Here is a 15,539-nt window from a genome sequence, read left to right as displayed (position 1 = left end):
ATTTTTGGTAGAGACGGGGTCTCGCTCTTGCTCAGGCTGGTCTCGAACTCCTGAGCTCAAACAATCCGCTCGCCTCGGCCTCCCAGAGTGCTAGGATTACAGGTGTGAGCCACCGCGCCCGGCCGTATATTCCAGTTTTATCAATTGTTCTAGTAATGTCCTTTGTGTCATTTTCCCCCCAAATCAGGATCCAGTTCAGAATCACACATTGCATTTAGTTGTCATCTCTTTAGTTATCTTTAATTGGGAACTGTTCCTCAGGCCTTCTTTGTCTTTCATGACATTGACATTTTGAAGAACACAAATCCTCAATTTGTCTGATGTTGCCTCAAGATTCGTTTCAGATTATACATTTTTGACTGGGATACTACATAAAGTACATTGTTTTTTCCAGACATGATGTTTGGAAACACATGATGTCTGTTTGCCCCTTATTGGTGTGGTTAATTTTGATCACTCAGTTATAGCGTTATCCACTTCTCTGATACAATCACTATTTTTTTATTTTTGTAATTAATAAGTAATTTGTAATATGTAATTCAAAACTATGCAGATAATTCTGATCATTATCGGACCCCACCACCAGCACCAGAATCATCCATTGATGATTCATGCCTGAACCAAATTTTATTCTGATGGTTTGCAAAATAGTGATTTTCTAACTCCATCATTTCTTCTATTATTTATGAGTTGACATTCTGCCATAAGAGGTTTTTCTTCTCTCCATTTATTTATGTACTTACAGATTCTTATTTTATTCAGTAGAATTGAATATTTCCATTGAATAAAATCAGAATTTTTAATTTCTGGCCGGGCACGGTGGCCCACACCTGTAATTCTAGCACTGTGGGAAGCCAAGGGGGGAGGATTGCTTGAGCTCAGGAGTTCAAGACCAGCCTGAGCAAGAGCGAGACCCCGTCTCTACTAAAAATAGAAAGAAATTAGCTGGACAACTAAAAATATATAGAAAAAATTAACCGGGCATGGTGGTGCATGCCTATCGTCCCAGCTACTCGGGAGGCTGATGCAGAAGGATTGCTTGAGCCCAGGAGTTCGAGGTTGCTGTGAGCTAGGGTGATACCACGGCACTCTAGCCCAGGCAACAGAGTGAGACTCTGTCTCAAAAAAAAAAAAATTTTTAATTTCGATACTCAGATTTGGCCAGCGGGAGCCTTCAGGCTGCCTCCCGTGTCGTTTTGACATATCCCCATCACGTTGTTGAGCACTTCTTTTCTTTCTGCCCCTCCAGGCTCATCTATACGTTCCCTGCCCAGCCCTGGAATTAGCCGTTTCTGCAAAGAACTTTGCTTGCTTTTAGTGGGGAATGATTTTTAGAAACCAGAATCTGGGTTGCACTGGAATTCCCAAATTCTGAGAGAAGGGGCAGTGGAAAAGATTTTTGGAGAATAAATTCTGTGAAAGTATAACTTTCCATAAGTAGTTTGAACATTTGTATTTTTGCTTAAATCTGGGAAAAAATGTTCTTGTAATTGTACTCAGAGTTACTAGTGTATTTACTTACCGAATTTGTAATTGTTTAAGTGGATCTTAAGGAATTTGATGGAAACTAAGCAGAGATTGCTTCAGTGTTGATTTTTTTTCTGATTTCTTAGTGTTTAATGTTCATTCTAAATGAACAGATGCTGTCCTATGTTTATAAATAACCCTCTCATCCTATGTAGCTAAGTAATTGTAAAAGTTAATGACAAGATACATATTTGTTTTCATTTTTAGAATCATGCAGTCTAGTTCTTAGAGGTTCCTTTAATTGAAAATACCATTAAAGAACTTCATGTGTATAGTAGGTTCGTATCTATTTTCTAGGACATTTTAAGTAGCAAAACCTGCTTGTGAGTTTTAAGGGTTTTTGTTTTTTTTTTTTTTGAGACAGAGTCTCACTCTGTCACTCTGGGTAGAATGCAGTGGCATCATCGTAGCCCATTCCAACCTCAAACTCCTAGGCTCAAACAATCCTCCTGCCTCAGCCTTCGAAGTAGCTGGGACTGCCTGGCTAATTTTTCTGTTTTTAATAGAGACGGGGTCTTGCTCTTGCTGAGGCTGGTCTCGAACTCCTGAGCTCCTCTAGGATTACAGACATGAGCCATGGCGCCTGGCCTTGATTAAGGTTTTCATAGGGAGAATCTAAACAATTTTTACCTATTTCTTTATATACTAATGTTAATCCGCCATCAGAGTGACTGGAAAATGATAGGCCCTACAGTTACCTAATTCTCAGATAATTCCTGATTCTTGGTTTACCCTTAGTTGGCATTATTTTGTGTTCTTATAATTGTGTTCATAATATTTTGATTAAGTGCTATATCTATATTTTTAGTTTTCAGCTTGGTATTTCTGCTACTTGATACCATGGAACAGGTTTTATATCTGTATGATGTGAAAGCAAGTCTTGGTAGGGCCAGACCCCTTTCAAACTCTATTGTCAGGAGCTTGTAAACACTGATTTGTCCTCTTAAAATGGGCCAGCTACTCCTTTTTAGGACAAACTCTCGAAATAGTATTGCACAGGTGGGGAAAGTTCTCTCTGCAGGGATGGCTTCCTAAGCGCTTCAGCTGTCCCTGTGTAGAGCTGACACGTGCAGTCAGATTTCCTGGTGGTCAGCAATAGTGAGATCTTTGGTTCTCAAGGAATGTGTCCTTTTGACTCAAACTGTTGGAGACTCCTGCTTTCACACCCAGAGCTGCTGACCAGTTCTCTTTTCCCTTCTAGAAATGACGCTCCTCTCCTCCCAGTCTTCATCACTGGTGGCCCCTGCCGGGTCTGTGTCTGCTGAAAACCCAGAGCAGAGGATGTTGGAGAAGAGAGCCAAGGTGGTAGAAGAACTTCTTCAGACAGAAAGAGACTACATTCGGGATCTGGAAATGTGTATTGAGCGGATCATGGTACCCCTGCATCAGGCACAGGTGGGAACTATGGGAGACAGTTAGCTTGACTTGGAATGTGGTCCTATAAGCTGGAAGCACTGGGATGTGGGAGCTTTCACCACAGAAATTTATTGGGTTTGAAATAAAGGCTGTGACTGTAGTTGCTGCTGCTATTAATCAAGGGCCCCAACATACGTGCATCATCGGCTTAAGCCTTCAGCGTCCTGTCACTTGTCAAGTCTGCTATTAACCTACCAGCCTTACTGTAGTAACTCCCAGGATATTTTCTATTTCTATGGCTCCTGAAAATGGTTCCAGGGAGTCTGAATTGTGGCTGTGCTGGGAAGGTTGTGTGATAAATAACAAAGTCCCAGGGTAAGGGTTCCCTGGCTCTAGTATCTGATCATACAGAGTTTGTTTGGGAAACCCTCACTAACATGTGCATGGGCTTTTCTAGGTGCTGGATAGTAAGGAAATGGTAACAGTATCTCAGGGATTTACAGCCTTTATTGCTTGTTACTTGATCACTTGAGCTTGCCTTGGGTTATACTCTTGGAGCCTTCACGCCCAAGTACTTCTGTAGCCAGTGGGCAGTACCATCAGACAGGTGCTGGTGGCAGTTTGTATCCCAGTGTTGTTTTTTTTTTTTTTTTTTTTTTTTAGTGCTGTGGCATCAGCCTAGCTCACAGCAACTTCACACTCCTGGGCTCAAGCAATCCTCCTGCCTCAGCCTCCCGAGTAGCTGGGACTACAGGCATGCGCCACCATGCCCGGCTAATTTTTTCTATATGTTTTTAGTTGTCTGATTAATTTCTTTCTATTTTTAGTAGAGACGGGGTCTCGCTCTTGCTCAGGCTGTTTTCGAACTCCTGAGCTCAAACAATCCGCTTGCCTGGACTTCTCAGAGTGCTAGCATTACAGGCGTGAGCCACCGCGCCCGGCCCTATCCCAGTGTATTTATAAACCAAATTGGTTCCATAGTCACTTTACTAAGATGCTGGTCAGGAGAACAGAGAGTACTTGGATCGAGGACAAAGGGTGACACTAAAGATGACATTGGAGGTTTCTATTGTAGAAACTTTGAGAAAGTGAGTGAAGAAAATGACCTTGAGCAATTTTCGTACAATCCTTGAGATATTCCCAATATGAATGATATGCCATTGATTTCATTTCCATGCATTTTTTATGTTTTATTTCCCTTTCTCAGCTACCAAACATTGACTTTGAAGGACTTTTTGGAAATATGCAGGTGGTGATTAAAGTCTCAAAGCAATTATTGGCTGCTCTGGAAGTCAGCGATGCTGTAGGTATGAGCCCTGCCATTGTTTGAGAAGGGTGGGGGGAAGGGGCCTTCCTGATACTGAGTGGTTATGCTAGGAAAATGCAGTTTTAGTTACTTAGTTCAGAGGTTATTTGACCCCCTGCTGCTTCTTGTATCTCACATTGCTTTGAGATGATATAGGATGTTAGCAGCAGTACGATGTTTTTCAGACTGATGGTTGCAGCCTGTTACTGGGTCATGAGATCAATTCAGTGGTTCGTACCCAGTACGTATTTTTTAATAAACTAAAATAGAAAATATCAGAATGTATTGTAAGCAATAAGTATAACTACTATTTTTTGAAACTTTTATTTCCATTCCACATATATGTATACCAAGTCATGATTTAAAATGTTATTTATTTATGTGGGTCATTGTCAAGAATATTTTCAAAACATTCATCTAGTTCTTACACACAAGGGAACTTATTAGCTATCTATTGCTGAGTAACGAATTACACTGAAACTTAGCAGCTTAAAATGTTAAACACGCATTACCTCACAGATTCTTTTGGTCAGGAATCTGGAAGCGCCTTAGCTGGGTGGTTCTGGCTCTGGGGCTCTCATGAGGCTGGAGTCAGGCTGTTGGCCTGGGCTCAGGGATCCACTTCCAAGAAAGCTCACTCAGCTCTTCAGCCCTCAGTTCCTTGTCACGTGAGCCTCTCCGTGGACTCTCCTCAGAACATGACATGAGTCATGAGCCACCCAGAGTGAGTGGCCTGAAAGAGAGCAAGCCTGAGGCAGGAGCTTCAGCGTCTTCTACAACCTGATCTCAGAAATGACAGAGCATCCCTTCTGCCATAGTCTACTGTCATAGAGACCAGCCCTGGTACAGCACAGGAGGGGACGGCCTATTATTTTGCTATTTTATTGGAATCATAGTTCCAAGATGCTGCCACAGTTCCAGCCACCCCACTACACATCCAGCCGAAGGAGAAAGTGACCCCAGTGTCATTTTGAGAGTTCGTAAACCTTTTCCAGAGCTCTTCCATCAGATTTCTCCTTATGTCTCATTGGCCAGAACTGGTCACATGGATACTGTAGGTCACGTTAGCCTACATTGATGGCTAGAAGAGGGACTGGGGTTGAGACGTTGGTTTAGACTAGGCAGTGTTTACCTAACTCACCTGGGAGAACAGTAAACAGAGCAACAAAACAGAGCTCTGCCCTTCTGAAGGTACAACACAGTCAGCGTTTCTACACACCCTCTCAAGATATGCCAAGCTGGATCTCAGTTGTTCCCTATGGCCGCCCTCTGAGGTCTAGCTGCTCTTAATCTTACTTTGCAGATGAGGTAGCTGAGACTTAGAGAGAAGGTAATTTGCCGAGGTCTCGGGGCTAGTAATCGACAGGACCGCATTCAAACTCGGGTCTTTCTGTCATCCAGGCTCACGTCACGAGCCTCTATACAGAGTAGAGCTGTGTGTCTCGCACTTTCCGGGATGGCTAGAGAAAGCGAAGCCAGAGGTCCTTGCTCTCAGCCTAACTAGAGAGGTCAGGGAGGCTGAGGAAGGAGAAGCACACATTGAGTTAAGCTGAAGGAAGTCATGGTGACCCAGTTTTAATATAATGATAAAGCATAAAACCCAATTTATAAAATTTGATAAGCCATTTGAGATAAGTATGTGTAGGTCTTTTATTTGAATTTTGAAAGAAATGGGAGAAATTTGGCTGGTATCTAAAAGGGATTAATTGTTAATGAAGCAATTACTCATTTTTCTTCCCATTTATTTTACTACCTGTTGTCGTGTTCGGGGCTCTCAGTTTCCCCAGGATGACTTCTCTTCAGTCTAGTTCCTGTCAGAGATGGGTCTTATATGCCATCTAATATTCAAGTGGTTTATTCTCGCTGCACTCTTAGAAGGTGGATAGCGGGAACAGGCTGGTGGCATGGGTCAGATACCGTCGGGGGTCAAGTGACCACCCAACTGGGCCGGCGTCCGTCCACAGACGGTTCTCAGAGTTTGGGGAGATCTTTCCCCCTTTTTTATACCAGCATTCAGTCTGGGTCAGTTATCAACTATCTGTTTCACAAAGGGAGTTTGAGCTGTTCTTGTAAAAGTCAGCTTTGTTTTAAGGTTTGTGAGAGTTGCATCAGTGCTGAGGTGGTCTTGTCTCCTGGAAATCCCCCCCGGGTTAGGTCACATTGCTAAGTGACACATAGCAGTGGCCTTGCAAGGCATTGCAGTGGGCCTCCTGGCTACCATTAATCTTATATCCATAATCCCATCCCCGTAAGATCTGTGTTTATCTTTTTTTCTTCTCTTCCTGTCCTATGTGAAACAAGGAATTGGATAGCAGACTTAGGCACGTTGAAAACACTTACAGAAAAGTGGTGGAGAGTTCTAGGAACGGGAAGGCCAGAACCGAGGCAGAGGACTAGCGCCACAGAGGAGGGAGGTGTGTGGGGGAAGCCGAGGCCACTCGAGTCCACTGTGCGGGGTGGCTCCAGTCTCCACCAGAAGTCCAGGTGATGCGTTCAGTGGGGAATTAATAAAAGACAAGATCTTGGACATCTGATAAGGTTCTGAGAAGTTGGAGAAAGGCAAGTTAAAGCTTTGTGGAACCACCAAGTTAGAAGATGAGCAGGAAGCACCGGGGGCTCTGGGTATGCAGTAATAAGGTGGAAAGGACTGGCTTTTACGTTATTTTAAAGCACGTCCCACAGAAAGAAATGTTTTACATAATGACCCAGGATACATGTTTTTGTATGTATGTCTGTGCTTAGTTTTACTATGTCCAGTGTTTTCTGATATTTTGTTCTCTGTTCCATTTTATTTCATCAAAAAAGTTCAGATCATGGCCCATTAAGTAAATTTCGTGACCCATAGTTTGAAAAACATTGGAGATTAAGGTGTAGCTTTGCTAGTTTGTAGTTGACGTGGACTAGTCACCATCAGGTGGGTGAAGAGCAACGAACTGAGGGGTGTGAATAATCATCTGTCTGAGAGAGAACGTTCTAAGAATGCAGGTAAGGAACAGGAAAATGCAAGAGAATAAGGCAAGCAAATGTAGCATGGTGAAATGAGGTAAAGAAGACGTTGGTGAGGCCGGGTGCGGTGGCTCACGCCTGTAATCCTAGCACTCTGGGAGGCCGAGGCGAGAGGATTGCTTGAGCCCAGGATTTCGAGACCAGCCTGAGCAAGAGTGACAAGAGTGAGACCCCGTCTCTACTAAAAATAGAAAAAATTAGCCGAGTGTGGTAGTGAACACCTTTAGTCCCAGCTACTTGGGAAGCCGAGGCAGGATGTTCCCTTGAGCCCAGGAGTTTGAGGTTGCTGTGAGCTGGGCTGACAGCATGGTACTCTAGCCCAGGCAACAGAGCGAGTCTCTGTCTCAAAAAAAAAAAAAAAAAAGAAGAGACATAGTGGCTCAGGGATTCCAGAGTGGCTGTGAAGATCAAAAAGGAGCCAGCCCCACTCCCGCCACTGTGACCGTCAGGTTGCAGGAGCAGACAAGGTGGCGTGAGGTGATGTTTACAGAAAGAAGCTATAATTAAGGAAATTAAGTAGAAATTGATCTGCATAAGAATAGGGACCTCCGCAGGGCACAGCAGAGAGAACAGAGGTGACGCCACAGCGAAAGGGATGGGGTTCCATGAGGGGCCATGCGCGGCGCAGCTGGTGGGAGTAGTTGCAAAGGAAGCCGTGAGCAGGATCGTATTTGAGGGAGAACCAGGGTGAGAGGACTTTTTCTGTGGAGCACCACAAGATGAAGAAGGAAGTATCGAGTCTGTTGAGGGAAGGGCAAGAAGAAGAACCATTTATTTATTTGTTTGAGATAGGGTCTCATGCTATCGCCCAAGCTAGGCTCAAGCAATCCTTCTGCCTCAGCCTCCCCAGTAGCTGGGACTACAGGCACATGCCACCACGCCTGGCTAATTTATTTTTGGTAGAGATGGGGGTCTTGTTATGTTGCTCAAGCTGGTCTTGAACTCCTGGCCTTAGCGATTCTCCTGCCTCGGCTTCCCAAAGTGCTGGGATTACAGGAATGAGCCACTGCACCCTGACCTGTTTTTACTAATTTCTAATTAAAACTTAACATTTATTATAGGGAATAAACCACATAGTATTTGCGGTACCTGTGACTGTCACCAACTGAAGTCACATGTTCCTATCACCTTAGGTTGTTGCAGGTATCTTGAAATTTCAATAATTTCAGTAATACTCAACCAGAAGCAAAGAATGTTAACAGTGTATGTCACTCATCATATTGTGAAAGTGTGGGGATTATTGAATTCATTGCTGCATTTGGTTACTTAGTGACTTATAAGGAAGTACATGTTATTAAATCACAGATTGGGAATTTTTTTATATTATAGATACTTTAATATAATACATTTTATTTATAGCATAACGAAAAAGTTAGAAACTGCTGCTGTAGGAGCCTTCTGTAGATTTTCCCTGGAGATGAGAAAGTGAGGTGATCCCTATGAGGTCCTGACCACACGCCTACAGGGACAGTGGTTGCAGATGCCTTGCTCTGCCTAACTAGAAAGGGACTGGAGACTCTGTTTCAGGGATCAGCTGTGTGTGTGTGTTTGTGTTCTAAAAAATACATGGATGACATGATTCTCTAAATTGTGCTTTACACGATTACAACTTTAAGCTATTAAATGGAAATTTCTTATTAATTTGATGGACACCCTTATTTCTTATAATAAATAGGATTTAATTGCTACTAAAGTTTGGCTACGTACCGTGCATTTAGGCTACTGAGAAGAAAGTTACTCAGAACACTGTATGTTTGTGTACATTCCGAAGGACCTGTGTTTCTTGATCACCGGGATGAGCTTGAGGGCACGTACAAGGTTTATTGCCAGAATCACGACGAGGCCACTTCACTGCTGGAGATCTATGAGAAGGACGAGAAGATCCAGAAGCATCTTCAGGACTCCTTGGCAGATCTTAAGTAGGCGTCTCCAACACTTCATTTCCATCATAGCTCTTTAGTTCTGCCTTTTAGAAGTCACCCTGTGTGTGTGTGTGGACTTTCTATGACATCTGTCTGCCTTATTTTAAACAAAATGATGTATGTCCTGTTATGTAACTTGTCCTTTTCCCATTATGTATCATGGAAATCTTAAGTGCTTCCTGCTTGTATTTTTGTCTGTTTGAATCACTTTTATCTATATATACAAAGTATTAAGTTAGCATTTTCAGATAAGCAGCAGTGAGGAAGATAGTCTGGGCCAAATGAATAAGAGCACAGGTGAGAAGACCAAGTACAACCATTCTTGACATCAGGTGTGAGTCTCTTGGTCTTAGGGAGGCAAGTTCTAAAGATATAATATATGGATAAGTAGATCAAAGTAAAGTTTGGGGCTTACTAACTTTTTTTTTAGATATGCCACTGACATACTTTCCTTTTTATCGCATGTGATTTTTGTTTGCCTAACTAACAGGTATGTTCTGAGAAGAATGTGAAAATCAACGTGTCTCTAATAAGCTGTCTCTTTTCTTTTCCTGCCCACTGCCCTGTAGGAGCCTGTACAATGAATGGTAAGTTCCATTGCTACTTGATGTAGGAACTTGTTTCTTCAGTGGATTTTTCCTAACCTTAGAAGACTGACTTTATTTTCTTCCTTTGTAGATAAACCTAGACGTAGGCTCACCTTGCTGTATTTTTTTCATAGCACTTACCACTATGTTTGTTTGTTGACTGTCTTCTTCCACCACGGCAGGGACTTTTTACGGTCACTATTAGATCCCCAGCACCTAGAACAGTACCTAGTGTTTACTAGATGCCTAGTAAATATTTGTTGAATGAATGAAATTAGAAAGTAGGGTAAAACAACAGAGCTATACTTAAGAAGAACAAATACACAGGCACTATATTATTGACAGCTGACTGGAGTCTTTTTTTCCTTCTTTCATAGGGGTTGCACAAATTATATTAACCTGGGCTCCTTCCTCATCAAACCAGTACAGAGGGTAATGCGTTACCCACTGTTGCTGATGGAGCTGCTGAATTCCACCCCAGAATCCCACCCAGATAAAGTGCCTTTAACCAATGCAGTCCTTGCAGTCAAGGAAATCAACGTTAACATTAATGAATATAAACGTCGAAAGGATCTGGGTAAGAAAAGCATAATTGCTGAAAAGGAGGTATGCCCTTTGAGAATGCTTTCCTTCCCAAAACAATTATTAATAATTAGGCCAGGCATGGTGGCTTACACCTGTAATCCCAGCACTTTGGGAGGCCGAGGCAGGAGGATCACTTGAGCCCAGGAATTTGAGGTTGCAGTGAGCTGTGATCACACCATTGCACTCTACCCAGGGTGACAGAGTGAGACCCTGTCTCAAAAATAATATAAATAAATAAATAAAAGAATTACTTCTCCAGAGTTGGACAAGACGGTAGGTAGACTAGGGCAGAGATGAAGAAATGGTAGTAGAATTTGGGGGAAATGTGATATGAAGAAAAGGGCAGAAATAATAACAAAAGCACAACTGTGGACTACTGGAAACAGGCATCTGTAATGAAGCTTGTAGCAAGCAGAGCCTTGCCAGAGAGGGCTGATGAGAAGAGTTCAAGTGTGGGAGATTCCCTTGTCAAGTCATTCAGGGCCCTCCTTTCCAATCCGTGCCCAGATTTGTTTTCTCCACGTCTTACTGCCTCCGTTAGGGTTAGGACTTTCTGTGTTTTTTTAGAAAATCCCAGTTTGCCCATCTCTCTGGATCCCACCATTCCTGCCTACCCCAGTGACCCGCCTCCCTGGCACGAGCCCCTCCTCACGTGCCCTCCCAACGCCGTACGGTCCGTTGCCCATCCACCTCTCCTCCTCTACAACACAGAATGAACTGAATCTTTTTTTCTCTTTCATCAAATCTCTTTTCAAGGCCCTGATTTGAGTGCTCGATGAGTTATGCATGGAGACTGTGCTAGACTGGCTTATTCATAGCCTCAAGAATCTGTGCTATAGTATAGCCTCTTTGTCTTTCTGCTCTTTTCCATACTTTCATCTAAAGTTATCGGAAACCATTACCTTTGTCTTTTACTTCAGCCGTGTACCTGCATTAGTATGGGATGTTGCCTGTGGCTCCTAAAGCTCTCTGGCCATCCAGCCCCTTCCGTTGGTTCTTCTACAGCAGGGCGTGCCTTTTTGCTGCCACCCAGTCTTCCACTTGGTACCCTTCTACTTTTATCTCTGGACTGATTTGCAGAGAGTGTCTAATGGATGGCATGGAAGTTAATCAAATACTGCTGTACAGCATTTTACTGTGTGACAAAGACCATTGCACATGAGTGTCTTATTTCTATATGAAACCTTTTAAGATGGTCTTATGAGGCAAGTATTATTTTCTACTTTTTACCGAAGAAGAAACAGAGGCTCAAAGAAGTAAAATGACTTATCTAAGGCCATACTTTGATGAAGCGGCAGACCCAGGCTCTGGACTCAGAGGTCCTTGACTCCAGATCTTAGGTTCTTTCCCTCGCACCTCTGCCACCTTCCCTCCTTGGCCCTAGCCCTCCTCCCAACTGCTCACGGAGTCTCTCCACCGTGCCTCGGGTGTCATATGTGTCCGCAGATTATCATTTGGATGAATGTTTTGTCTGCTCGGTTGTAGCTCATTGAAGACGAACACCAGCTCCAGTGTGGGTTGTTAGTCTCGTTTCGTGCTCACTTTATGATAGATCCATGCTCAGAACAGCGCTTTTTCCATTCACTCCCTAGTCCTCAAGTACCGTAAGGGTGATGAAGATAGCCTTATGGAGAAGATTTCCAAACTGAACATCCACTCCATCATCAAGAAATCCAACCGAGTTAGCAGTCACCTGAAGCACCTCACTGGCTTTGCACCGCAGGTGAGATCCCTGCACTGGAAGGCCCAGCACGTGTTTGACAGCTTTTCAGGGCTCCACGGGGCAGCCCACCTGGCATCTGTGGGTGTGATTCTCTGTAGGCCTCTGGTTTTCTCAGCTGTTGGACAGGGGGCCTGTAGCCACTGACAGTGTGACTCCAGTCCCAGCCCTGCATTTGGGCCTTGGTGAGCTGCTTACAACGTGTACAGAGGCAAATTAGGAGACTGGATTAGTCGACATATGATAATTATTGTGGTTTCCAACACACTTAAGGAGCTTAAAATCTATTTGGAAAGACAGAACTAAAATTGTAGACATATTAAGCTAGAAGGGATTTAAGAGATCACCTAGTTGGATAGCTTCTGTTACAAATAAGTGTAAGAGATTGATTTGAAAAACAGATAGTTTATCAACAATGCTGAGAGTTGACCTGAAGTCTCCAGACATCATTCTACTATACCATGTGTACATGATACGATTAATGGAAAATATGAGATAGAAAATAATCAGTTACTAAGTTTTACACTTTGTTCTCTAAATGCTGTTATATTTAGAAAAACAAGAGCTCCATGAGAGTGTTGGCGTGAGCTCAGATCTAAGCCTTATAGGAAGAGGACAGGTTTGGCACAGGGAGAGGGGAGGGTCTGCCAGGCAGGGGAACCTCTCAAGGGATGCTCCTGAGGTCAACAGACGTGGCGGTGCCAGGAATGGTGAAGAAGGCAGCCCGGCCAGAGCAGAGAATCTACATCGGGAGCAGAGGGAAAGAAGGTTTGAAGGTAGGAGGGCCTGTGTGTATTTTGGAGGTGTTTCAAAGCCACCTAGAGGTGTTTAAATTCAATTCAGTATGATCCAGGGAAATATCAAAGGTTTAAAATTGGAATTGAAGAAGGTTTTAAGAAAGCTACTTTTGGCAATAAGATAGATTGAGGGAGAGTCCAAATTTGCTAACAGCATTTGTTTATTTTGAACAGATAAAAGATGAAGCATTTGAAGAAACAGAAAAGAACTTCCGAATGCAAGAAAGATTGATCAAGTCTTTCATCCGAGACCTGTCTCTCTACCTCCAGCATATTCGGGTGAGAGTCAACGTCACCGTCGTTAGAATCACATACAGTGTAATTCTGTCCCCTGTCCTATTCATCGTGTTGTTTAATTAGTGCTGAGTAATCTGGACTCGGAACCGTCATACTAACACACGCTTCTTATTGGGATTCCTATAGGTTATATAAAAGTTAACACATTGACTGCCCCACTAGAAAAAAATTCTTCCCTGGGGCCACGGTGTTTTATTAAAACAAAATGATCCTTTCTAATTTGTTATTTTATATTGTTTTCTGTGCATGAGTTATATGCAACGCAATCCACATTTTTAGAGTTAAATTGTCATTATTAATTGTAACAATAAGAACATCAACAAGTAAGATTTGCATGAACCAACTGCGAGGTTTTGCTTCATGAGGCCCTGGGCTCAAAACTAGCCTGAGTTAAATACAACTCACATGGCAATCAGTGTGTTAAACAACATTTAGAAGATCAACGCCATGGTATTAATTTTACAGTGGCCCGGCTCTTTCCTCCCTCCTTTCAGTCTTTATCACCCTTCCCCCCACACACCTTTCTTAAGTCTCTTCTACCTGATGATGTAACAAGCACTTGTTACAGTTTGTTTTGTCAAAACCAGTTTGAAGATTGAGTATTGAATACAGCAGGAAACAGAACAGAAAAGAGTAACAAGCAGTGGATGAGATGGTAAGAATAAGAGAATATTCCAGTGGAAGTGTGCCTTCTGATCATTTTAGCTCCCAATTTATTAAGTTGTTTATACATGAGGCCTCTAAAGTTGTTAGAACTGTAGGTAGCTTTGGAGAACTGGAGAAGCCAAGAAAATGAGGTGGACCTGGTCTTTCCTTGCCTCAGATGGTGCTGTCTTCGTGAAATCAGAACTAGGACTAGAATCCTTTCTATTCTTATCTCTGATTTCTCTATTGATTCAATAGAATGGTATAAGTATATGCTATTCCCCCATCCCTTACACATGAAAATCTGATCTTACAAAATAAATAACTTTCTTTAAAAGAGAACTTTTGGACTGGGTGCGGTGGCTCATGCCTGTAATCCTAGCACTCTGGGAGGCCAAGGCAGGGGGATCGCTCAAGGTCAGGAGTTTGAGAACAGCCTGAGCAAGAGTGAGACCCATCTCTACTAAAAATAGAAAGAAATTAGCTGGACAGTTAAAAATATATAGAAAAAATTATCCAGGCGTGGTGGCACATGCCTGTAGTCCCAGCTACTCGGGAGGCTGAGGCAGAAGGATCACTTAAGCCCAGGAGTTTGAGGTTGATGTGAGCTAGGCTGATGCTACAGCACTCTAGCCTGGGCAACAGAGCAAGATTCTGTCTCCAAAAAAAAAAAAAAAGATGGATAGATGGGTACCGCATGAATTAAATGAGCATCAGAAGAGAAATTGTCTTCAGGCTTGCCTTTCTTTGCTGTCACGACATTAAGGCAAAACATTTCTACAGCGTATTGTTATGTGATGAAAAATGGATTCTTTTTGACAATCACAAGCATTCACCCCAATGGTTGGATAAAGATGAAGTGCCAAAACACAGTCCAAAACCAAATATTCATCAAAAAAAGCTAGTGGTGTCTGTTTGGTGTTCCAGCACTAGTACTATCCCCTACAGCTTCATGAAACCTGGTCAGTGGATTACAGCAGATGTCTAATGCAGGCAATTGGATGAAATGATGAGGAAGCTTGTGATTAAGCAGCTGAGATTTGTCACTAGAGACAGGCCAGTCTTCTTGCAAGGCAACATTCAACCACATATCGCACTAGAAGAATAACTCCAGGAAGTACCTTCTCAGGGTAGGAGATGGACAGACTGTGGAGTTTGATGTTGTTGAAGGAGAAAAGGGTGTGGAGGCAGCAAATATTACAGGTGCTGGTGGAATTCCAGTTCAGGGCAGTAAATATGTGGCAGACCATAACCATTTTGGATGCCATCCAGGTTACAGGGGTCCTCCATGGAGTTACCAGCAGAATTACCAGAATAGTGAGATTGGGGAAAAGAATGAGAGATCAGAGACTGCTGAAGGCCAGACCCAACAACACTGGCCCTACCGCAGGCAAAGGTTCCCACCTTACTAAGTGCCGAGACCCTGTGAGCGTTCACCACGGTATTCCGACCCTCCTGTGTAGGGAGGAGCGATGGAGGGTGCTGACTACCAGGGTGCAGGAGAACAAGGTAGACCAGTAAGACAGAATGTGTGTCAGGGTTACAGACCCCGATTCCACAGGGGCCCTCCTCGCCAAAGACGGCCCAGAGAAGACAGCAGTGAAGAGAATCAAGGAGATGAGACCCAGGGTCAGCAGCCGCCTTAGTGTGGTACTGCCACAACTTCAGTTACCAACGCAGATGCCCAGAAAACCCTAAACCATAAGATGGCAAAGAGACAAAAGCAACCGACCCACTAGTTGAGAATTTGTCTGCTCTGGAGGCTGAGCAAATGCCAGGTTATCATCCCTA

General features: G+C 43.2%; 1 protein-coding gene across 1 annotated transcript in view; it reads left to right on the top strand.

Moving 5' to 3' along the window:
- DNMBP (dynamin binding protein) overlaps positions 1–15,539 on the top strand; it is a 93,681-nt gene that overhangs the window by 68,046 nt on the left and 10,096 nt on the right. Inside the window, exons 4-10 of the mRNA XM_012661776.1 lie at positions 2,729–2,922; positions 4,091–4,190; positions 8,967–9,114; positions 9,687–9,704; positions 10,082–10,281; positions 11,882–12,012; positions 12,981–13,085. Coding sequence (XP_012517230.1) covers positions 2,729–2,922; positions 4,091–4,190; positions 8,967–9,114; positions 9,687–9,704; positions 10,082–10,281; positions 11,882–12,012; positions 12,981–13,085 — 896 coding nt within the window. The remainder of the gene's footprint in view (positions 1–2,728; positions 2,923–4,090; positions 4,191–8,966; positions 9,115–9,686; positions 9,705–10,081; positions 10,282–11,881; positions 12,013–12,980; positions 13,086–15,539) is intronic.

Source organism: Propithecus coquereli, unplaced genomic scaffold (assembly GCF_000956105.1).
Source record: "Propithecus coquereli isolate 6110/MARCELLA unplaced genomic scaffold, Pcoq_1.0 Scaffold73, whole genome shotgun sequence".
Taxonomy (NCBI): domain Eukaryota; kingdom Metazoa; phylum Chordata; class Mammalia; order Primates; family Indriidae; genus Propithecus; species Propithecus coquereli.
Note: the sequence above shows the minus strand (reverse complement) of the source record. Positions and strands in the feature narration are given on the sequence as shown.